Source organism: Rhincodon typus, chromosome 28 (genome assembly GCF_021869965.1).
Source record: "Rhincodon typus isolate 14 chromosome 28, sRhiTyp1.1, whole genome shotgun sequence".
Taxonomy (NCBI): Eukaryota; Metazoa; Chordata; class Chondrichthyes; order Orectolobiformes; family Rhincodontidae; genus Rhincodon; species Rhincodon typus.
Window position 1 is genome coordinate 27,275,817 of NC_063359.1, and position 25,899 is coordinate 27,301,715.

Here is a 25,899-nt window from a genome sequence, read left to right on the forward strand (position 1 = left end):
CAGAAGTCATTTGATGGAACTTCCAGGAATATAGAGTTGGCAACTTGACTCTTTGATATCAAGTTAGGCATCCAGGGGAATAACTCTTATTGGAAATAGGAAAAGGGCTTCATTAGAACTGAGGCGTTTATTGAGATGAGGATTGGCGAATGAAGAATAGAGTGCACTTTACTCCAGCCAGTATCTTTATTCTGTATCTCTTTTTGTAATTCTGTATCTTCCTTTGTTCTGAATCTTTCTTTACTTTGTATTTTTACTCTATATTTTTATTCATTCTATCTTTCCTTAATCTGTATCTGTATCTATAATCTATATCTTTCTTTAATATGTATTTCTACTCTGTCTTTCTTTACTCCGTATCTATGCCCTATATCCCTTTTTAATCTATGTCTTTCATTAATCTCATCTTTCCTTATCTTTCCTTCTTCCGTATCAATACCTTACATCTTTCTTTAATCTGTAACTTTGTTTACTCTGCATCTTTCTATCCTGTGTTTTGCTTTACCCTGTATCTTTCTTTCTGTATCTTTATTCTGTATTGTAATCGAGGAATGCAAGGCCCAGTAAAATGGTTAAGAAATAATTTAGGCTGACAAAGTACAAGCTGATGAGTGTAAAGTTCAATCTAACACAAGACCCTCTGTAACCCATTAAGAAGCAGCACTTGGTCACTAATCACCGTGCAGTAAATACCTCCAGGTACCTGCTCAGAGCACCTCAAAGAAAATCCTTCAATAACTTGTTTTCAGCAATGCTACAAGGTGAGCAATCAGAAGCTGTTTTTATTGGGTTTGTTTTTTTTATAGGGTCTCCATGGTGAGCAGCTTCAGTGTATTCAGTGAGTAAGTTTGAATGAGTCACTGAGCTTAATCAATCGTTTCCAGATGTGTTGATCCTAGCCCCAGGTGTACATTCTGTTCGCTGGCTCTTATCCAGTCTGTGTCTACAAGTGTCTCGTCTGTACTCTGCACTCAGGCAGGAGTTCAACTGTTTCATCATGGCTGCCTCTTCACACCCAGCAATATTAGATTGGCATTGCCAATAAAGAAGGAAAGCAAGCCAACATTAAACCCAGAGAGCAGCGGTTAACCTCAGAGATTAAATCACAGTCGAGAAAAAAGTCACCGTGCCCACTTTCATACCAATGCCGATCATTATCCTAGCACACACTCAAACTTTGCTACCGACTGTCACCCCAGTGTTAACTGAACTGAACCTAGTCAACTGTACCTTGAACACTTCTAAAATGTATCTCTGTCCTGGTCCAACATTGCTTTAGGAAAACAACCAACATAATCAAAGACCCATCGCATTCTAATTATTCTGTCTTCCACCCTCTTCCATCGGGCAGAAGATAAAAATGTTTGAGAACACATACCAACAGATTTAAGAAAAGCATCTTCCCTGCTGTTAGCAGACTTATGAACATACCTTTCATATATTCGAGTTGATCTTTCTCTATAGTTGTAACACTGTATTCTGCAATCTGTTCTAATATCCTGACGTCCTTGTGACGTGGAGGTGCCGGTGTTGGACTGGGGTGAACAAGGTCAAAAATCACACAACACCAGGTTATAGTCCAACAGGTTTATTTGAAAACACAAGCTTTCATAGCCTTGCTCCTTCAGGTGTTTGTCCTAATGGTGTCCTTTGGTACGATATGATTTGCCTGGTTAGCAGGCAAAACAGTATTTTTCACTGTATCTCGATACATGTGACACTAATAAATCATATCAAATCATATGGAGCAATACGTCGATATTAAGGTGCTTTTCATCAATTTATGTGACAACCTGACAATCTCAAGGCGCCAGACTCAATCCAGATGATTAACCATGTCTCTTAGCTGAGGTATTAGAATTAAATGCTAGATAAAGAGTATAAATACAGAGTTACTAGAATATTATTCCGTATCAATTTGTTTACAAGTCATGTTCAGTAATGTAAGATTTCAAAACGTAAATGTAATGTAAAATTGTGTTGAGAGCTGCGTGGGTTGTCACAGTAACGTGAATTGTTTTTGCTGTGATGAACCCATATTCAGCTGGATGAATCGAAATGCTGAAACGTCAACTTTCCTGCTCCTCTGATGCTGCCTGACCTGCTGTGTTCCTTCAGCTCCACACTGTATTGACTTAATCCAAATGGACACAGTTACGTAAATGCATCAAAGCATGTTGTAAAACTCAAAATCTTTTTTCTAAAATAAACATGGCAGATTTTGCTTTTGGGAAATATACAAATATGCTTCAGTGGGAAACAAAAAGAACTTTCATCAAAATTAGTGCCACTTTAAAAGTCCTGTGTAACTTCAGGGTTATGAGATAGACATGTTATATAATTATATGTTGCATGGAACATATGCCAACCAAATTATTTCCAGAATCATAACATTGGGAGTTGAGTAAATAGTAGTCAAACTAATTAGAACTGAGGAACCAATTGTCACCATATATGGTGTTAGAGCTATACCATGAGCTTGTAGAATTATATTGAGTCAATCATGTAAGCAAATTTAGCTTGTTCATCAGCCATTTCACATAGTACGTTCACAAAAGCCTTGAATTATTTAAATAAAATGAGAAAATGTGCTTGTGAAAACAGCAGTGAGGGGTATCTTGGTTGAATCATTAAACCATCATTTTTCGAGTGTCCCATCGAGTCCAAAGTACAGTTCTGTTATTGGACAAGATTGCTCTCCAACGTTTAATTCTCACACAGCCCGTTTCTGAATAAATTAAAGCAATCTATATTCACAGTAGAGAAAATATCGCAAATGAGAGGGCATAAGTTTAAAAGTAAAAGAAGTGAAAATGGTGAGAGGAAATTTTTTTCCATGCAGCGGATGGTTAGGATCTGGTATGCAGTGCCTGAGAGTGTGATGGAGGCAGGTTCAGCAGTGGCTTTTGAAAGGCAGGTAGACAGTTATTTGAAAAGGATGAGTGCGCAGGGTTACAGGGAGAAAGCAGGGGAAGTGGAAATAGGTGAGTAGCTTGTTTAGAGAGACAGTACAGTTGTGGTGGGCCAAATGGCCTCCTGCTGCACTGGAAGAATTCTGACATGAAGCCTTTACAAAGTTATTTGCAGTCAAAAGAATCAAGTTCTTGAAGTTTCTATGAATGCTAAAAATGGACACAGTTAGTGAGAACGGGCAATGGTAATTTAATGTGAGCTGCCAGTTATCTACCTTCTTAGAAGCTGAGCAAGGCCCTGTGCATGCGTTTAATGAGCTCCCTTTGAGCAGAGAGCAGAACTGGCAGTATAGCTCAGTCCTGCCTCAGCGAGTCATAGCCCCAAAATGGAAACTCTGACTTGGTGATGAATTCGACCATCTGAGGGTGTGGCCAAGTGGAGAGGCTTCCAACACCCATGTTACTCAAATGAGCATAAAAGATCACGGAAAGTTGAGTCAGTGGCGAACGGAATTTTTGCTTAAGGTTCTAGTATTGTTTGTGTCGGTTGCCATTATCTGAAGTGAATTGTGCAGCAAAAGCCAGCCTAATTGAGTGGAAATTCCAAATTGCAAAGCTTAAGATGTAACTGAATGGTAGAGGGAAGTCACTGTTCAGTGTTTCTCAGCCCCAATACGTGTGCAGTGAAATTCCTCTCATTTGCGGTGCATTATAATGTAATAATGTTCCCAAGTGAACCTCCAGGAGGCCAGGCAGTAATTCCAATTACATCAGTTTCCGAGCAAATGCAGACTATAAAATCCACATGTCCATGTGATTGATCAACCCCACATTTAGACAATTTAATGTTGTTTGACTAAATCTACATCGCGTTATGGCTGCCTTTTTTGCCCCAGGCACATTATTAAATTGTGATGCAGATCAGTCGTACAGCAGAGATGCAAATGTTGCTTTGTGAGGCAGGGCAAAATCACACTGTGTTCGAGAAGCCAAGTCTGAAGGCAAACACCTATGTGCTGCTACAAGAAGATGGCTTGGAGATACTTGGGCTTCAGCTGTTTAATGGCACCTAATGCAAACCACCTTCTGAACAGTAAGAAAAAATCTCAGGCGTCTTGCCAACAAACTCTTAGAGATCGTTAAAAATGTAACTATAGCCCTGAGCGAAGATTAACAAGCTCCACTTTACCTGCGAGCAGAGCTGGGAGCGTAACTCATCTGTACCAAGTAGATAGTGTCCTCAGGATGGTACCTGAATTGCAAAAGACCAGTGACCAAGACAAAAGAGAGATACGTGTTGCATCCTGATGGTTTAGCAATAAGTTTTGCAATAATGGATCACAATATTTTAATAAAGCTGATAACCCACACTGATTTCCCATACAAATGAGTATGTTAAACCCACCGTGGTCCTGTTGTGTTCAGTTGCCAGGTTGCAGTCAGAGCTGTTCATGTTTCCATACAAAGAGGTTATAAAAGAATACAGGCTGAATGAAAACTTTCAGATGTTTAATTTGCTTTCTTAATCATTAGCATCTGTTTTACATCACGACACTCTCTCATGGAGGAAGCAGTGGTGTTGAGACACGTAGGGGAAACTTAGAAGTGAACTGATGTCTGAAGATGTGTCTCAGTGGAAATATGGAGATCAAGTGTTTAAAAAGTGTTTCGTTTTTTTGGATGTCCATTCCCTGTCTTTTTGTTGGTTTTCTCCTCTTCTAACCAATGCTGCCCTGAAGGTATCAAACACCTTCTCATGGATTGATCGATTGACAACAACATATCGCAATCCTACAACACTTTTTGATGTAAAAATCACCCTGAGGTGATTCCCAAATTAGTAAAAGATGGATAAAGCGTCAAGCTGTTGTGTTATGTCTCATGGTCAGTACATGATAGCGTCCCTATATCTTACGTCGTGTGAAGGTAGAAAGATCACAGACACCGTCTCAATTGGAATGACTTCATGGATGACACACTCATTAGAAGTATGCTCTTCTAGTAGGTTCATATAGACCAGATGTTGGGGTCTGTCAGTGTAATCATTGTATTTAATAGCTAACTGCAATAAACAAGTTATCTACACCTAGTTCCTTCCTACTGTTTCATGGGATAACATAGGCCTTGCTGCATCAGGTAAGGATACCTTGCTGGTGATGATGAAGGGTTGTCATTGTCACAGGGCTTAAAGTTTTATGACGTGCAGAAACTGGAAAGTACTGGAGTTTATTTCAGGCTGGAGAAGTAGGCACAGCTGGGAGTGTGGTAGAGCTATGAGGACTGAAAATTCAACACATTGGGGGACACGGAGGGTAGGGAAGGATGATGAAAGTATAGCCAACCGTGTTTTAGGTACATTAGAATTTTGGAGTGAGAGGTCATAGAGGAAGATATGAGGGAAAAGAATTGTAGAATGGCCAAAGAAAAGGTGAGGGTATCAGTGATGAAGACGAGATAACAGAGGAGAGAGAAATGTTCCAGTTTGGAAATATGGGTTGATGGAGAGGGCAAGGAAATTCAACATTGACTTTAGACTGTTTGCTTCACCCTAGACAAGTTGACAAAGTATAGAGTCGTGTATACGGTGATGGACAGAATGGATGGGTATGGCATATTACTATCCTACACTACCAGTCACTTATTATTCATGTGTCAAAATGTGTATCTATTGAACGAATTACAGCAGAGTTCCAATTGTGTCTCCATCCAGCACTTAGACACAAATACCTTCCCTAGAGGTCAATGGATAATGATCCTGTACAGGAGCTTTAGCAGTCAAGCAACTTCAAGGTACATTCTAGTGCCACAACTGTGCCTGATCTTGACTAACAGCACAGACTGCAGATTAAAACTAACCTTCCTACTTGGAACTGTTGATGAACTCACTTAGTTATTGGAGTATTGCCAGTGTTCCATTGAATATTTAAGTGCTGCATGTTATTAACCATTAAGTATTCATATTAAAACAGGATCAGTTGTGCCACATTTAATGAAGCTGCTGAAATTTTTACCTGTCTTTGACTTAACTATTCCAACACACTCCTGGATGCCCTCCTGTTTTCTACCCTCCTTAAAAACTTGACATTATCCAAAACCCTGCTGCCTGTATTCTCCCTCACATTAAATCTCATTCACCTATCATCCATGTTGCTTGCTGACCTCCATTGTCTCCTGGTCGACCAATGCTCGTGAATTTTAAAATTCACATCTTTTGTTTTCAAGTCTGATGTGGCCCCATGCTTTTCTTTGCCTGTAATTTCTTCCAACCCTCTCGGATATCAAACATCTGACCTTTTACACGTTCCCGCTTTTAATTGCTTCGAGATTGGTGGCCCGCCCTTGACCTGCCAGAGAGAACAGATTTTTCTTTCAGTTTTGCTTGTCAGACTGAATTGCCTTTAACGGTTTTGCACCAAGCCCTGTTCATCTCTCACCGTCAACCATTGGTGTCTGTGCCTTTGGCTGCCTGTAAGCCCAAAAGTTCAGGAATTCCCTCCTTAAACCTCTCTGCTTTATTGACTTCTGTTTCTTGCATTGATGTGCTCCCTAAAATGTTTGACTAAGCTTTTGGTCATCTGTTCCATTATCTTCTCTTCTGTAACACTCCTACAGAGCACCTTAGGGTGTGTTATTCCCCTAAAGTTGCTACATAAGTAGATACAAGTTGGTGTTGGTACACAGGGGTAATAATACACGTTGTTATTACAGGAGAGAGGCGTGTCTTTTGGTTAAACCAAATGTTTTTCTCTTTTCCAGTGTGATGTGCCAGTTTAGTGTCGTTGAAAGCAAAAGTGCAACATTCCCAACGGAGCGGCCACGGCACCTGCTGGACGACAGCGTTCTTGAAAGTCAGAGTCCTGCCAAGAATCAGGAAAGCTCCATCTTTTCCAACGGAGTTTCAATTGGTAAGAGTACTTCCCTTCCAGATGGCTTTGCCTGCTGAACTACAGCTGTCATTCATAATTCATGGAAGTGCGCTTAAAACGTAACCTGGCTGTCAGCTCCAATCGCTGTCATTACAATCATTTAAGTTACAGTCAGGAATTTGATGCAATCTTCCACCATTAAAATGGTACAGGTGAGAGTTGGATGCAAATAGATTAAGCATTAACACCAGAGAGTGCCAGTTGGAAAATGTGCCATTTAGTCAATTTCCTTCTATCATCATAGCCTCATGGATATTCACAGCACAGAGACAGGTCATTCCACCCATTATGTCTGTTGGTTAGGCCACTTTTGGAATACTGTGTACAATTCTGGTCTCCTTGCTATAGGAAAGATGTTGTGAAACTTGAAAGGGTTCAGAAAAGATTTACAAGGATGTTGCCAAAGTTGGAAGGTTTGAGCTTTGAGCTAATGGGAGAGGCAGAATAGGCTGGGGTTGTTTTGCCTGGAGCGTCGGAGGCTGAGGGGTGACCTTATAGAGTTTATAAAATCATGAGGGGCATGGATAGGGTGAATAACCAAGGTCTTTGCCCCAGGTTAGGGGAGTCCAAAACTAGAGAGCACAGGTTTAAGGTGAGAGGGGAAAATTTTAAGAGACCTAAGGGGCAACTTTTTCATGCAGAGGGTGGTGCATGTATGGAATGAGCTGCCAGATGAAGTTGTAGAGGCGGGTACAATTACAACATATGAAAGGCATCTGGATGGGTACTTGAATAGTACAGGTTTCTCTGTCTCTCTCTCTCTCTCCTTTCTCTCTCTCTCTCTCTCTCTCTCTCTCTCTCCTTTCGCTCTCTCTCTTCTTTATCTCTCTCTTTCTTCTTTCTCGCTGTATTTCTTCTTTCTCCCTCTCTCTCTTTCCTCTCTCATCATGGATAAGTTGGACCGAAGGGTCTGTTTCTGTGCTGTACATCCTCTATGACTCTCAGTCGATTGCTTTCCGTTATCTTAGCCTCATGGACATTCACAGCACAGAGGGAGGTCATTCCACCAGTTGTGTCCATGCTTGCCAGCAAAGATTTGACTCCATGAACCCCATTTTCCAGTTCACAGTACATAGCCCAGGAGGCTATGGCAACACAAGTGAATGTCCAAATACTGCTTCAATGTTACAAGAATTTCTGACTCAACCACTCTTTCAGATAGTGAGTTCTCTCTGACTGAAAAACATTCTTATTAACTCTCCTCTTAGTCTTCTACCCTTTACCTTGTATCTGTGCTTCCTGGTTCTTCACCCCTCTGCTAATAGAAAAAGGTGCATTCCCATCCACCCAATCTATGCCTGTTATTAGTTAAATTCCTCTATCAGGCACCCTCTCAACATTCGCTGTTCCATGGAAAACAGCCTCAGCCTCTCTAATCTTGCCTCAGCTCAGACCCTCCAGCCCAGGCAGCTTACTGTTAAATTACCTCTGCACCCTCTCTAGTAATTTCACCCTTCCTATAAATATGGTGACCAGAGCTGCAATACTGCAGTTGTGGTTTGGACAGTGGTTTATACAGTTCCAGCAAAACCTCCTTGCTCTTGTATTCTATCCCTCAGAAAGAAAAAAGGCAAATAGCCCATCTGCCTTCCTAACTGCCTTCTCCACCTGCCCTGATACCTTGAGAGATCTATGGATATGCACACCAAGGTTGCTTGTGGTCTTCAGTTTTGAAGAACATTCATTTTTTGATGTTTATTTCAGTTCTCCTTCTTGCTCCCCACTAGCACCCATTCCCGAACAGAAGGGTTTAATCAACGCTGCTGCTTCAACTCTGTTGACCTGACTATGTATCCACATGAATCTATGGACAGTACTGAGAAACATGTCTTATGGGGGTGGGTGCAGGTTTCTGCTTGTTACACCCACCAGCAGCTCAGCTTAGTCATGTGAGGAACTGTTTCGTTCATTGCTTCGTTGTGTTAACATTACCTTGATGACTCCAACCACATTTATATCTAGGATTCAGTCTTAAAGTGCTAGCCATATAAAAATCAGAGCCTAAATTATTGGTAGCTCTAGTTTATGATGAATCCAAGCCTCACTTGTTCTGGCTGTGTACCTCCGACAACAACTTTCATCGATGTGAAATATAAACAGAAAATGTTGGAGGAACTCAGCAGGTCTGGCAACATCTGTGGAAAAGGAAACCGAGTTAACACTTTAAGTCCAGGATGACTCTTTAGATCTGAACAAGAGTCATATCAGACTCAAAACACTAACTCTTGTTTCTTTCTCCTTAGATGCTGCTAGAGCTCCTGAGTTCCTTTGCCATTCTCCACTTTCATTTCAGACTTCCAGTGTCTGCAGTATGAGGGGCGGTACGGTTGCTCAGTGGTTAGCACTGCTGCCTCACAGTGCCGGGGACCTGGGTTCGATTCCACCCTTGGGCAGCTGTCTGTGTGGAGTTTGCACATTCTCCTCAGGTCTACGTCGGTTTCCTCTGCATGCTCCAGTTTCCTCCCACAGTCCAAAGATGTGCAGGTTAGTTGGATTGGCCATGCTAAATTGCCCTGTAGTGTCTGGGGATGTGCAGTCTAGGTGGATTAGCCATGGGAAATGCAGGGTTACTGGGTGAGGGGAGATGGGATATTGGATTTGATTGAGATGTTGGGTCTGGGTGGGATGTTCTTCAGAGGTTGATGTGAACTCACTGGGCTGATTGGCCTGTTTCCACACTGTAGGGATTCTATTTCCTGTAGGTTACTTTTATTTTTCATATACCGGACATCTTTAACATAGGACGGCATCCTATGGTGCTAGTTGCAAATCACAGGTCAATATTTAAAGCTGTTTGAGTTGTAGTTTTATTTTAAAGAGCTGTGGTCAACTTTCTTTCTTTTCAAAACTACCTTGTCTGCCTGTCAGTGTGGCAGGCAGTGTATTTCTCTGTTATATGTTAATAAATTGTCGGCAATGGGGAGAGTACAACTGTTGGAGTTAAGTCTCTGTTGCTGCAATGTGAAAACACACTGTGGCTTGATTAGTTTTCAATAAAGGGAAGTAGAACCTGAGATGTTATTAAGGATCCTCCTAGACCCTGCCTCCAGTTGAACCATACTCTCCCCAATCTTTTCAAATCAGTGTTGAGCTTCCAACACCAGATCCTCTCCAACACCAAGAACCACTGGGACTCCGCTCCATAACATTGCCTGCCTCAGAGCCTGTTTTAGTCTCTGCTCATTGCTGTTGAAGCCCTCAACCATGCCTCCATCCCTTTAAGTACAGCTATTCCAATCTTTTCCTGGCTGGCTTCCTGTCCTCCATGTTCAATAAACATCGGTCCATCCAAACTTCTACTGCCCCCATCCATGTCACATTCACTCATCAATCTAACCCTCACTGACCTACATTGACTCCTGGTCCTTCGGGACATTTCTGCTTATTGAGAGTGCTATTATAATTGCAAGTTGTAATGAGATTGAATAGATCATGATAGAAATGTAAATCCCTAATCAAGGGAGCAGTTAATAGCAATTTGAACTATTAAGTAATTTGTATCATGGGAATTACTCTTACACAGTTGATTGTATTCTCATTCAAAGCCAAATTGATTCTTCAATAGGAATTACCACTGTCATTTGGGATTAACTCAACAGCTGAACTCCAATCGCCCAAACTACAGAATTTAAAGTCAGATACAAAAATGTTACCCAAACTAGAGGGTTTTGAGTTATTACGTAAGGCTGGATAGGCTGAGATTTTCTTCCCCTGAAACATAGGAGGCTGAGGGGTGCCTTGGAGAGGTTTATAAAATCATGAGGGGCATGAATAGCCAAAGTCTTTTCCCCAGGGTGGGGGAATCCAAAACTAGAGGGCATAGGTTTAAGGTGAGAGGGGAAAGATTTAAAAGGGACCTGAGAGGCAACATTTTCACGCAGAAGTTGGTGCATATATGGAACGAGCTGCCAGAGGGAATGGTAGAGACGGATACAATTACAGCATTTAAAAGATATTTGGACAGGCTTGTGGATTGGAAAGGTTTAGAGGGAAATGGTCAAAATGCAGGCAAATGGAATTAGTTCAGTTTAGGAAACCTGGTTGACATAGATGAATTGGGCCGAAGGGTCTGTTTCCATGCCGTATGTCTGTATGATTCTATGATACACAGAGTCCTGTAGCATCACAGGAGGCTTTTATATTGTGATGGGTCCATTACTTGACCCTCAATCTGCAGAAGTCAATGTACTTCAACAGAAATTTTCTTTGATGTCTGTTTGTGTAGAAGGAAAATTAATTGCATTTAGATAGCAACTTTCCCATCTTCCTGGCATTTAAAAGTATTTTACAGACAATGAGATATTTCTGTTTTCTAGTCACTTAGGAATGTAGGAAGTTCCGCAGCCAGCTAGGTTACACACAGCAAGTTCCAACAAACAGAATTTTGAAATGATTTTAAAAATTCCAATAATTTTAAGAAACACTTTTCCAGAATAAGTTATTTTTTGATCAGTTTTTTTTGTGATGTCGATCAAGGGCTAATTTAATGTGCACGGCTACAGGAATAACCCTCTACTCTCCTCCAAAGTAGTTTTTCAGGATTTTCTTTTACGTAGGCTTGAGAGGGCAGTTGGAGATTCAGTTTAATGTCTCGCCCCAAAGGCAGTAACTCTAATCATGCTTACTCAGAGATAGTAGGAACTGCTGATGCTGGAGAATCTGAGATAACAAGGTATAGAGCTAGAGAAACACAGCAGGCCAAGCAGCATCAGGGCAGCAGGAAAGCTGACATTTCGGGTCAATATGCATTGCTCCCTCAGCTCTGCTCTGTAGTGTCAGCCTCAACTTCTGTAGTGCAGGACCTGAGCTCAGCACCTTGTGACCCAGAGCTAAGTGTGCTACCAACCAGCCCTTGGCTGCTCTTATCAGAAACATGTTACACTGAACCACTGTTTGAAACAGAATTACCATTTGTTCCTGAAACTTCAAGAGAATTCTTTGTTGATGTTTCTCAAGAACTGTTGACTGGTTCTATGAGTCTCAGTAAACTACAAAGACATTTAGGGAGTTGACCTAATATTTGGTTTAAAGAAGCTAACAAAGGATTAGTTGTTTTTGAAGTGGAAATTGAATACGACCTTATTTTAATAACAGATTAAATACTTAGGGGGACCTAAAATCTTTGAATAAATAGAACTTATTTTCAGTGTCAGATATGTATACATGAGATTTACATTAGATAATCAGACATTATTTCCTTCATTACTATATAGCTCCTGATATATGTCCCTAGTGGAAACTGAATACCTAATAAAATAATATTGGCATACATGCTGACAAAGAGGTGTCATAGAGATATGCAGTAGCATGGTGGGGACATGGCATGAAAGGGACAGCATGGTCATGGGTGGGGCAGTGCAGTGAGGAGTGTGAGAGGTAAAGCCTAACATCTTCTAAAACAAATGCGATGAAGTCACAGAATTATCATGTGTCTTGTAACCAGCCAACCTCAGCATCGCCCACGCCTGAGACCATGTACAATTTCCTAGTGGGGTTAGTGGCCTAGCTGTATCTGACTCCTGCTTCCACTGAGCTAAAATTGGGTGTAACAGGGGCCTTGAAACAAGGCAAAATGCCCAAATTGGGTAGGTTCCCAACTTGAGGCACCCACCCGAGTAGTGGAAATTCAACTCTTAAGTCGGCTCTGACTAGGCTACAGATTTTAACCTGATCTCTGGAGATAAATGATTGAGGGTGCGAATGGCCATTTTCTGGTTGCACTTCTCTTGAAATTTGATATCAACTCATGAGTTAAAATGAGTTTAAAATTGAGTTTAAACAGTGTGAAAACACAGTAATTAATGTTATCCTGAGACAATGCTGTAGTGACTGGAGGCCATATAGAACCAACCTACCCACAATATTATCCACCACCTCTAGTTTTCTTCATTTGTCTTATTCGCTCATGTGATGTGGGCGAGACAGCATTTATTGCCCATCCCTAATTGCCCTTGAAGGTGGTGGTGAGCTGCCTTCTTGAACCGCTGCAGTCCATGTTCTGTAGGTTGACCCACAATGCCCTTAGGGAGCGAGTTCCAGAATTTTGACCCTCTTGCACCTCTTTCAATCCTGTCACATCCTAGCAGTCGGCTGATGCTACTTTTGTAGCTGGACTATGGGAGTGGGAAGGAGTACTGTGTCAGTCTGGCAATGAGATTGTATTTGGTTGCGAGATGGGAAAAATATTGGAAATATTGACGAGGGAAGTTCCAGGGAAAGCTGAGGCAATGACCTCTAGCCCTTAATAATTACCCTCGAATATTCTATAGTTAGCTGTTATATAATTATTCTCAATTTTTGGGAAAAAAAGCTAGTGGTATTGAGATTCTGAATGTGAAGATATTTTATGTGCATCACAGGAGATATGAACACTAGAAACAAGTCATGAACAAATCTTAAGGGATAATTTCTCAATGTGGAGGTTTTAACACAGAAAATAAATTAGGAGCCATCTCAGGTAAAACTTTCAAATATAGATTGACTCGATTCCTTATTCACCCAGGAACAAACAGAAATGAGGTATAATTTTAATGTTTGAGTTAATTTTAGTATTCCTATTGAAATATTGCCAAGAACCTCAGGTGATGATTGAAACAATTATTCAAATCTTTGGTTTTATGTACTTTAACCCTAAATGTGTACAGTTTAAGAAACCTACTGGAGATACATAACTGGAGTAGTATTAATGTAGGTAGCCTATGGATCATGAATAAGCTTTTCCTAGCAGCTAATGACTTAGCCCTTGTTTGATGGACCATCCTTTCAACTGTCTGCCCAGTAAACTATGTCCTCACCATCTGCTCAGTTTGGGAAGCAAGACGTAAACTGTGGATTTGGCTGAGAAGTGGAATAATCCAAGTAAGCAGGAGTTGTGAAAATCAATAACTGCCCCTAGAGTCATGGCTTCATGTCTTTCCCTTTGAGACTGAGAAACAGCAGTATGTCAGCTCGAATTCCTGAATTTGGTCACATGAGGGCGTGAAAAAACTGGAATTCGGTGACAGTGTCAGAATGATGAAAGAGTTCAAAAAGTAGGGAAAACTACACCAGGGGAATTGCGAGGATCATTTACTAATAAATGATAATGGCATTTTGCCTTACTGTGTCTATATGTACAAGGAGCTGAGCATGCAATTGTGGAGGAGGCTGTAGTACATAGTGACTAGAGAGAGGGGAAAATGAGAAGGACAGTGGATGTAGCTGCAGATAGATTTTTGGTCCCAGGGCATGTGTTGAAAGAAGTCATTGTCAAATCTTAATTGGTGCTAAAATAAAGATATATCAATTTCTTATACACCTGTAACTTTGTTCAATATGCCAACAAATATAGTAACAATCTGCTATTGTAATGATTAAGTGGTTACACGTAGTGACTAAGCAACAAGTCCAAAACATGAACCTGCCCCAATCCTTTGGGGAACAGGTGGTCATGTGTTCAAGCTATCTGAACTGTTCTTTGCTGCTGCACTGCCCTTCCTCAGATAGTTTTATCCTTAAGTGTATAGCTATCAGCTATGGTTTAACCCATTTTCCCATTTGAACCTCACTGCACATAGCTCAACTCTTTCCAGGTTTCTTTCTGCCCCCCTCTGTGGTAATTTTTTTGAGTCCAGGAAACGTTCCAATCTGAGACTATTCACCTGAGATCAGCCAGTGAGCTGCTGCTATTCTGGGTTAATGGAGCATTGGCATTTGCAAGAAGTCCCACAAACAAAACAAAAACTTTTTGTTGAAATTACAGGTAAATTTGGTCTTCCCTCTTTTTGGCTTGATGCAAATTGAAGATTACCAGTTGGTAACGGGAACTACCCAGTTAGGTTGGAGACATTTTAAGTCTTGTCAAATAGTGGAAACTCACTGAAATGCTGTCTGCAGCTGGAACAATGAGTCAGGAAGAAATGAATAGTTAAGTGCAAGGAATTCACTGGCAACACTTTTCTTTTAAGTTGTTTGTAATTTACCATTCAATCCCACCATGAGGAGTCTCTTTACAATGCACAGACCATTGATAGTACTGCTGGCTGGTTTTGTAAATGCTTTCCTTTCAAATAATATGAAGATAGTGACACAAATTGGGAGAGGCAGTTCCACTTTAGTTTATAACATTGGCTGCCAATATGTGGCTGCTTCAAGAGGATATTGTTTCTGAAAATGTCAAACAAGAAATTTCATGATGATTCTGTTCCCAAAGCCAAACTGCCTCTTAATATTCCCATGACACAGCTAATGATTTAGATTAAATGCGAAATACTAATTGAGAAATCTGTTTAATGAGAGGAGTGAGATAAAATCACATTATTACAACATGGAAGGCATATTTCATTTTGCTTTCTCTTGACAATGACTCTTGGAGTTTCTGACATGGAATGTTTCATGTCTCCTGACTTTTAGTATAATCATCGTATGGTCAGTCTCACCTGTCAGTCTTTCCTGCTTCCAGAGATGACCAAAAAGAATTTAAAAGATCTGAAAATTTCACGGTTCATATTGACTGGGTACTGTATTGTGTTTGTGCATGTGTCCTGTCAGTCTGGGCTCTGTAATCTTCCAGCCTTTTAAATTACTCGACCTCCACAACTTTACTTTGGATTTCCCCAATCAGATCAGCTGGTAAACAGTAATTGTAAAACTCCAATGGGACTCGATCAGTTTTATTAAACTGCAGTGGAATGAAGGTGCCCAATTCTTTACTCCTCACTTTGTGAATTGAATTATGTGTGCTGTAGAGTAGCCAGAAGCTGTCACAACTGGAAGAAAATGTCAGCAAGAATTAAAGACAGAGGAAAAGACATAGTGGGAAAGTGAGCAGTAACCTGCCCTGCTTTGTATTGAATACATTTTTGGGGACCGAAACAAATATGAAGTACAACGAGGTATTGATGTGGCACTTCTCATAAACGCTTGAGGTACCAAAGCAATTTACACTGAACAAAGTACTCTAGAAATGAAATCATTGATAATGGAAGATGGTAAATTCCTGGGGTTGGGATTGGGTGAGGATAGCTCCAATGCCCCCGCTCTCTGGCTAGTGCATCTCCGGGAGTGAGGTGGGGAAGTGGGTATTAAAGAACTTGCATGTAGGAAGGAAGGGATGGTATTGCTGCCTTCTTGGAAGGTGCTCCTGCTGGATAAGGGGCACCACCCCCTATGATAATACCCCTCTTTCGTCCCCCCTATTTTAATCTCTCTATTTAAAAAGAACAAATGAACCCCACTCTTGCCTGATTGCTCATAGCGACCACACAATGCCTGTTATTGGGAAAATGCATAATATGATCTAATAGAATCAACAATGCTTCATGAAGGGAAAATCACGCCTGACAAATTCATTAGAAATCTTCGAGGAGGTAACAGGCAGGATGGATAAAGGGGAAGCAGTGGATGTAATATATTTGGATTTTCAGAAGGCATTTGATGTTACCACACACTGGGCTACTTCATCAGATTAGCACCCGTGTTGTTGGAGGTAATATGTGAACATGGCCAGAAGATTGGCCAACTCATCGAAGACAGAGTTGGGATAAGGGGGGGCGGCATTTTAAGGCTGCCAACCTTCAGACTGCAGAAAGCTACAGAAGAGAAGATTCAGTCCTTGTCCTTGTTTCACAAATAAGACTAGCATCTGAGTTCACCAGGGAATAAGGAAGACAAAAGGAATGTTGGCCTTTATTTCAACAGAAAAGGCAGAGAAGTTTTGGTAAAACTGTACAAGGTACCACTCAGACCATAGCTGCAATACTGTGAACAGCTTTGAGCCCCTTTTCTGAAGGAAAAAAATGCATTGGCATTGGAGATAGTCCAGAGAAGGTTAAGAAGTGATCTCATTGAAACGTATAAGATTCTTAAGGGGCTTGACGGGATAAATGCTGAGAGGATGTTTCTCCTCGTAGGAGAGTCTAGGACCAGAGGGCACAGTCTGACAATATTAGGTGCCAATTTAAGACTAAGACAAGGAGGAGTTTCTTCTGTGAGAGTTGAGAGTCTTTGAAACTTCTTGCCACAGAGAGCTGTGGGGGCAAAGTCCTTGTGCATATTTAAGATAGAGATAGATCGATTCTTGATCAATTGCGGAATCAAGGGTTACGGGGGAAAATGCAAGAATGTGAATGAGGAATGTCGGATCAGCCAATATCCTACTGAATGTTGGAGCAAGCTCAAGGGGCTGACCAGCCTGCTGCTGTTCCTATTTCTTAATGTCTTATGCTCACTAGGTTGAAACCTGGTATGGATGGACTGTCTTATGAGGAGCGGCTGAGTGGTTGGTCTGCATTGGAATGTAGAAGAATGAGAAGTAAGCTTAGTGAAACATATAAGATTCTTAGGGAACTTGACAGGGTAGATGTGGAAACGTTATCTCCCCTTGTGGGAGAGTCTAGAGCCAGAGGGCATATTTTTGAGAATAAGGGTCACACATTTAAGACAGAGAAGAAGAGGAATTTCTTCTCTGAGAGTGGTGTATCAATGGAATTCTTTACCACTGAGATACCAAGATGTAGAGCTGGATGAACACAGCAGGCCAAGCAGCATCAGAGGAGCAGGAAGGCTGACGTTTCGGGCCTGGAATGGGTTGTTAAGGCTAAGTTATTAAGAATAGTCAAGGCTGAAATGGACAGATTTGTAATCATTAAGAGAATCAAGGGTTACAGTGAAAACGCAGAATCAGACACGGAGAACAGTGCAAACTCCACACAGACAGTCATCCAAGGGTGGAATCAAACCTGGGTCCCTGACGCTGTGAGGCAGCAGTGCTAACCGCTGAGCCATCGTGTCCCCTAAGGCTCTAAGCAAGGACTTTTTGTTTCCTGGCCACATAAGGCAGGAACTGACAACAATCCTAACATATGTTGGCAGTGCCTCGCAGGTCAAACAGAACAATACAGGTCCCAGTGAAATGTGGTAAAATTTCTTACTAAATGCTTTATAACTTGGTTAATAGGAATGAGAGGACTCTTCTGTTACCGTGACAACACTCAACTTGCAGAAATACTGAAAGAGAATTGCTGCCTTTCATCCTGATCCGAAATTCTTAAGTCTTCTAAATGACATCTGAAGTGACATTGCTTTATCACACCAACATTCCAGAATGCTGCAGTAATGTTTAGTCGCCATCTCACATTAATCAATTCAACACGTCTCTCCATTTATTTATTTTTTTAACAGGAAGCAGCGAGAGCTCTGAGTTCAGTGAGGAGCTGTCCTCTGGGTTGGAGAGGTGAGTGGTGTCGAAGCAAACATTTTTCATCGCATTTTTTTCACATCCCCTCACTGTTTTTAGATTTCCTCAATGTTTAGTGGTTTAAAAACTGACTGACATATTGTCGACATTAGGTAAATTGATGGCATTTCCTGGGGAATTGTTTTTAATTTCCAAATTCAACGTATTTAGTAGTGAAACACCTTATCCATTTACTGTTTGGTGATGCTTCTGAATTATCAATTAGAAACATACTGGAAGCTAATAGGGTAAAATTACTCAGTGACTGAGAAATAGTCAAATAAGTCTGTAAAACCAGTTCCACTAGTACAAAACGAGAGTGGAAATAAAGGCACTACAGTAGTAAACTGAGCAATTAAGGTATTTGTAAGAAGTTCATATTCCTACTGTTTAATTTAAGATACAAACCAACTTACTTTAAATGTGTAGGACGACTTTCATCCGCGCCTATCAATTGCTAATCTCTCGCAGGATGATTTGGCCTGGTAAATGCCTGAATATGTTTATTTTCTAACTCTCATTTGCCAGTCTGCTTGCCCTGATACTTTATAATGGTGATTTGCTAAAGTCCGTTTCCCACAACATCTAAAGTGCCAGTACAACAGTTGTCAGCAAGATATAAAAATGTGAGTTGTACCACACTCTAAGGCTGATGTGCCATCCAGTTACCTGCACTGGTTAGTATGGGCACATTGAGGGCAAGAACATTGTTCTTACACCCTGCCTGAACCAGGGGAGTGGAGATCGATTGCAATGCCTCACCCATTGTAACACATGCGTACCAGGAACTGAAGCGGGGAGTAGCGAGCTGTTGGCCAAGAGTAATGCATGTGGCCTATTCTTTATGCTTCTATGAGCGTGTGTATATTATGTGGGGTTATGCGCTCTACAGAACTCATGTTTAAATTTGCAAACAGGAATCGGTTGTATGCAACACTAGGTCCCAACTGGCGGGTTTCAGTAAAGAATTCTCCAAGGAGCCGATGCAGTATTAACAGGTACAGTAAGGTGGGGAGGGGGCCTGTCATAAAGGTGAAAGGTCAGAAATTGTGAGCTAATCTTGTGGACCTGCATGCCTCCATCCCGAATCAAGTTCGTCATCTTCCACACTTACGTATTGAGTGCTATCTCTTCAGTGGAAAATCTTTATGTTCCATGTACGGGCAGACCCACCTGATTCCTGGTTTCTTCAGCCACCATTTGTTTTAGATTGTCAAGTGACAAGTCACTCAATGGCAGCATCGCCATGCAGTGAAGCAGTTCCATTTCTTTTTGGAAACTGCGTTTTCCCTTTTGATTGGCCTGGTACACCACAGCGCAATATCACAAAGCACAAATATGACATAATGGGCTGAAAATGTGAAGAGATTCTTTGGATATGCTGCAGTGACTAATCATTCACATTTACCTTGTAAATCAGTAACTGCTGGGTTGCCCGAATATTGACTTTCCATAATTTGTTTTGTGAAAGGATATAGAAAGATTTTGAGCTGAGCACACAACTAACATGAACCTCCTCTCAGCTGCCTGGGCTAGCAGTAATACTCTCTTCCCAAACCCAAGGATTATTTTCAAAGCAAAAATGTGGTATTACACTAGAGTGCGACGGATTTGGCTTATTTTAGAATTGCACCCTTTGTCAAGCCCAAGGTAGACTGAGTCTAGGTTTATTGCTACGAATAATGCTGAGTGTTGAGCTCAAAGTATAGACAATATGCGCAATAATGGACATGTGAGGCTGATCCCGAGACAATGACCTACAGGAGTTATAGGCTGCAAGAGCAAATCATGTGCTTTATAAAGGTCAATTGGTGTCTAATTACTTGCCAACTTTGAGGTCAGCCACTCATGACTGTTATGATTATAGTATATACTGTTGGAGCTTAATTGAGGGTTTGTAATGTTACGTTGGTGAGTGTTTGCACCAATAGCCACTACATAGCCAGGCACTGCATTCCAAGTCTGGGATACATGATCGTATAGTTACTTGCTGGGTGGCTTTAATGGAATTGTTAGAAAAAAAACTGCAGCTGGTCACCTACAAACTCGAAATACAGTATATATTATTTGACACAAATACTTGAGCTTCTATCTCACTGATAACTTATTGTGTGTTGTCTCACGATGTGAACATCACTTCAGTATGTGTGACATTCTGTCTAATGAAGACGATTGCAATAATGAGCATACCAGCGTGCCAAAACCCCAGATGCCTCTTGTATCATTCATTCATCAACTGTTTGTGAGGAACTCTGCCCTTTTTATAGCTTTCTTAATTGCTGTTATATGACACTCTGCCTTGGATAGAGTATTTCCATAAAAGGTCCATCTTCGAAAAAAAAATTAACCAAGGACTTTGACAAAACGCTAAAAATTCTTTGAAATTAGGTTGGCTTTCTGGGCATGGTGTCATATAATAATTATTCCATGGATGTTTGCTGGGAAGCAACAGAAAGCAAAGTGGATAATGTTGCCTGCAGCGTATCTAATCGATTAAAATACAATATCAGGTTGGCTTGGAAGACAGCACGTGAACACTAAATATCTTTTAATTCCTAATTGCCTCGAAGATGTGCAATAGAAACACAGTATACTCGCACAAAATAGCTGCAAAGGTTTTTCATTTTATTAAGGCAACTAACTTAGCAAGCACTGACTGCAATCAAGGGCTATGGGAGCAGAGGGCTTATCTAACAATGACAGATCTGCCCATGACAACACAATACTGCCCAAGCCCATTTTTTTTCAGGTACCTCACCCCCTGAACTCATGAAGCCATTGTCAACTGGTTATTGACAGGAGTCAATAGTAATAGTCCTGCATGATCAAGTTTCCACCTCAAGTCTACAGACAGGGCTGATTGGATAGGGAGCAGAACCTTGACTGTTTTTAATGCCCTATTCCAGTGGTCAGGACTTTTCCAGCATCCCTGGTTGGTGGGCTGGCAGCAATCAGCCACTCAGTTTAAAGCAAAACCAGACAGTACTGTTACCCAGTGAGAAAAACCAATACAAAGAGACTAGTACTTGGAAATGAACTTTTGGAGCATACTGGAGCTCCATCTTGAACTAAACAAGATGACTCGGATTGGTACATTTCATTTGCATGTTTGACTGGTTTCTCTTTCTGGGTCTCTCCCTCTGTGCGACATCCTGTTTCCATTCCTTAAACGAAGCATCTCCTTCTCTAGCCTTGCGTTGTAGTCAGCCTTTGCATTATAAGCACAAAATCCGAGATCCTTTTCATTCCTTTGCATAGGACTGTGATACAGACTCAGTGCCAGTAAAAACAAATTGAATTACAACCTTTAAACTCGCTGCTTGCAAAGAATTGCTATTGAAATGAGTTTCCCACCAGTATCCAGTGTATGCGGGCTTGTTGTACAAATTAAAATACTTCTTATTTTTCAGCTGAAGAAATGCAGCTTGAACATGTGTTAAATTATGTCCAATAGTAAATGTTTTGACATACAGGGGATTTTTCCATTCAAGATTGGGATGGTTTTCAATAGATCACCACACAGCCTCATCTACTGATGATGACTGCATTGTTACAGGCAACTATTCACAAATACCACAGAATACTTACACCAAGGAGACCATTGGGCTGATCTTGTCTGTTCAAGTTCTCTGCAAGCACAGCTCGGTTAGTCACGCTCTTTTGTCATTAGTCTGTAGCCCCCTTTAGAGTTGTATCCTTTCTTATATATTTCCTCTCCCTGTTTCTCCTTCCAAAATGTATAACTTCACATCTTTCTGCAATATATTTCATTGGTCACATGTCCAACCATTCCACCAGCTTGTCCAGGTTTACTTGAAGTCTACCGCTATCCTCCTCATGGTTCACAATAGTTCCAAGCTTACAGTGTCATCTAAACATTTTGGAATTATGCCCTGTATTCCTAAGTCCAGATCATCAATATAAACCAAGAAAAGCAGTGGTCCTAATGTTAATACAGGAAGCTGAAATGTCTACATTCCTTCAGTCCAAAAATTAACTTCTTGTTTCCTGTCACTCAGCCGTCTGTATTTCTCCCCGCTGCCATGGTCCTTTTCATTCCATGGGCTTTAACTTTGCTGACAAGAATTTTTTTTGGCACTTTATCGACTGTCATTTTGAAGTTCATGTAACTCAAACCAATAACACAACCCTTTATCTATCCTCTCTGTTGTTTCATCAAAATAAAAATCGGTTAAACAGAAAAAAAAATGTATTTTACATATTCATCCAAACTTCCCATCATTAATCCAAATTTAACCAAGTTACTGTTGATTTTGACCTAGATTATAGTTTCTAAAAGTTTTCCCACCACTGAGCTTAAACTAGCAGGCCTGTAGTTGCTACACTTGGCCTTACAACTTTTGGAGAAAGGATATAACATTTGCTGTTCTCCAGTCCTCTGTCACCACTCCTGTATCTGAAGAAGATGGCAAGATTATTGTGAGTACCTGTGAAAATATGGCTTTGGTTCTGAATGTTTACTGAGGCATTTAAAACATTAATTGTTAGCATGGAAGTATGACCGAAAGTGGTGTTGATTTTTAGTCAGATTTTTAATATGATTATTGTTCCCAAACCAATGTTACTGGAAATGCTTGACAGTGGATGGTTGAGAAAGACAAAGGTTAATACTTAAGGCTGCAGGATTTATTATAATCTGTAATATTGTAATTATTGCATAGGGGTCAATTGCATATTGACCCATAAAGGTGCATTTATACTTTCTGTACCCAACGTTTGGGCTCACCTTCACCTCATCACCTCCAACTGCTGTTCTTGCAGTATCAGGACTTTCTATGGTTAGTTTGGGAAAACCCAGTTGATTTTGTCAAAATCGTTCTGTTCTCTTCTAGAAATTTCAAACAGGAGATCTTCTACATGGTGACACCTAATGAACTAGGCAAAAGCCAGAGTTCACACATTGTGAGGGAATAGCTGAAACCGCACTAAACACAAATAGGTCTTCCAATGATATTGACTACATTAACCAACACCTCGGGATTTTGCACAACAGCCTGCCATATCCAATATCTTCTTCAAAGTACCAAAGCTTTACCTTGATGCAGATATTGGTTTCCTTAGAAGTTTCAATCAGTTGTGTGCAAAGTTGCACATTTGCCAGGAAGCTCAATGTGTCCAGTTAATGTTGCATTAAACAATTTGCTTTGCAGGCAGTGTTTTAAAAAAAAGAAATCAATAGGATGTACTGCAGCACAGTAACAACAAGGTACTGAAGGTAGAATTGAAAAAAAATTGAAAATACTTGAAATAATTAAATAGTCACAGCTGGTGAGTAACCCAAGTAGGTGACATTGACTTCAGTAATTCTCAGTAATTAGCACAGCATGACCGACTCTGTTTAGGTCTTTCCATTACAGTTAAACTTAACCAAAGAGGAAACAAAGGTTCTTGAAGAATGGGCACAAACTCAGTTGCTGGTATTATGCACAGGATTTTGGTACAATAAACAGGTTATAATTGTGCATGCTGCTCAGCCTCCAACTGCTAGAGCCATGTTTTGAGTCCAGGGCATTGGACACGGAGTGTTGAGAAAGCAGGGCTCAGTACTAGATGATGGATGTTAAGTTTCATGTCGATTATGGCTCTGGAAGGGTCTAGCGTGTGTCCGCACTGCATTCAGCAAGATACTGTCAAGACAGTCCCTCATTCTGTGGAGAATGCTTCTTGTATGTTGTTCATGAGGTGCTTCTCAGCCACGTGTCATCCCAGCTGGGATACATATTGCCATTTCTTCATTATTACCAAGTCATGTTCATGGAATTCCAGCCTAACAGTGCCATGGGGGCAGCACCTTCACCACATGGATGGCAGAAACTGAAGTAACAATGCCACCACTTTCTCAAAGGTGACTAGGGATAGTCTCACCAGCAGTGCTCATGCTCCAAGGATGAATCGGGGGAAGAAAGAAGTCACTTCTCAATTGTTCTCTGACTACGCTGCCAGTATCCTCCATAGGACTAAGGGAAGTGGGCTCTTGTTGGGGGGTCAAGGTGATGTACCTGGCAGAGGAAGCTGGTACCAAGGCAGCTGTCCCTGGCAGGAAGCCAATTTGCTCTCAGGTGTAGTTAGTAAATGCCCCCCGGTGTGGTTCATTGACAGACAGTGAGAACGTAAAGTGGACTTGGGGTCCTGAGCTTTCTTGTCACTTGTTTCAGATAATCCTGCAAACCATTTGGAAAGAAGGTTCACACCATATGAGCAGCTAAATAATTCCAGTGTTATGCTTGAGCTGGTTGAGTTTCTTCAGAGTTAAGAGTTCTCTCACTGTTTCCAATTCCACTGAACCTTTTGCCTTTTAGATATGACCCTTATATGGAAAAAGAAGCAATCACTCCATATCTGCTGGTTGGTTTGGAGACTATCGTATACATAGGCACCTGGCTGAACAATAAAGCACCAACAGCAAGCAATTAGGTAGCACCTTTTAATGTTAGAAAATGATCCAAGGAGCGTTATTGAACAGAATTTGATCCTGAGTCACATGAGCCGCTGAGACAGGTAATTTAATGCTTGGTCAAAGAGGCAGGTACTAAGTAATCTTAGAAGGTGGTAGGAGAGGTGAAGAGTTCTAGACAAGACAATGCCCCCAAGCTCAGTAAACAACCAGCCACCAATGATGGAGGCCAGAATTCTAGAGGTGCTGAGGTCTTGGAGAGTTGAGTGGGGGGAGAGGATTACGGACCATGGAAGGATTTGTGAACAAGAATGAGAGTTTGGAAAATGAGTTGTTGCTGAACAACGGTGAACTAATCATCAAGTCTCAAAATGAACAGGGTGAGTCTGAGTTAGGACACGAGCAACAGCTTGAGTTTAAGGTTCTGGAGGATGCCCGGTGAGGTCCAGTAGGGAAAGCATTGGAATAGCTCAGCCTAAATACAACAGAGCGTGAGAGCAATGACAAACATTAAGCACCATAGTGTCACATGACACCTTCTCAACACCCTAATGTATGAGGTAACCTGACTGCAGTTGTAGCTTTAGATTAACCAAGGGTGATTTGGCAGCTTGATACTTGAAAATACAACTGGAATGGAGCTCACCTAATCTACGATTAGTCACGTACTCCAGATGCCAGGCTAATATTTGCTGCTGTAATATTGACACTCATTAATAATTGTGCGTGCACACCAAACAGAGTTGCAGTTTGCATCAATATGGCTCTGGCAACATTGCAAGCATATCCTCCAATAAGTTGTGCATGGGAAACCGCTTTTATATATTGTGCCTGTCCTGAAATGATAATCCCTGATATAAATGACCTTAAACCAGTCGATTAACATAATCAAAGTTTATTTATGCTAGCAGTGGGAACAATTATACAGCAAATGTATTCAAGATGTAGCCTGATGTTATGTTGAATGACTGAATACTTGCACTGTTAACGACAGCTAAGAGGAAACACTACTATGAAACTGTGTCAACTGCACATGTGCCTCTAACTGTTAGTTTGTCGGATATGAAAAATATTCCATTTGTATCATTTGGGAATACAACTTTAGCTACTTTCCTTTCCACTATTTGGAAGGGACTCCCAAAGGAATTATTTTTGCTGTTCTCTTGATGGGACATGAAACCCAGGCCACGTTTATACTGTGAAAGATCTCTCGGCACTATTTTGAAGACAGGATGTCCTACCGAATATCTTGTTCCCTCAATCAACCTTGCTAAAAACCAAATTCTATGCTTGTTGTCAAATTTCTATTTGTGGGCTCATGCTCTGTTCAAGTCTGTTGCCATTTTTCCTACATTGCAACACTTTAAAAAAAAAACATGTATTGTAAATCACACTGGAAGATCCTGAGATTGTGAAAGGCACTATATCAAT

The 25,899-nt window shown here is 41.0% G+C and overlaps 1 protein-coding gene across 6 annotated transcripts in view; it reads left to right on the top strand.

The window, feature by feature from the left end:
- The window catches only part of ralgps1 (Ral GEF with PH domain and SH3 binding motif 1), a 679,153-nt gene that overhangs the window by 598,043 nt on the left and 55,211 nt on the right, over positions 1-25,899 (top strand). For 5 of the 6 annotated variants that reach the window (XM_048613656.1, XM_048613657.1, XM_048613659.1 and 2 more), the window contains exons 13-15: positions 6,669-6,817; positions 17,999-18,050; positions 18,971-19,051. In XM_048613656.1, the coding sequence (XP_048469613.1) occupies positions 6,669-6,817; positions 17,999-18,050; positions 18,971-19,051 (282 nt within the window). The remainder of the gene's footprint in view (positions 1-6,668; positions 6,818-17,998; positions 18,051-18,970; positions 19,052-25,899) is intronic. The other variant, XM_048613661.1, reaches the window with a different exon arrangement.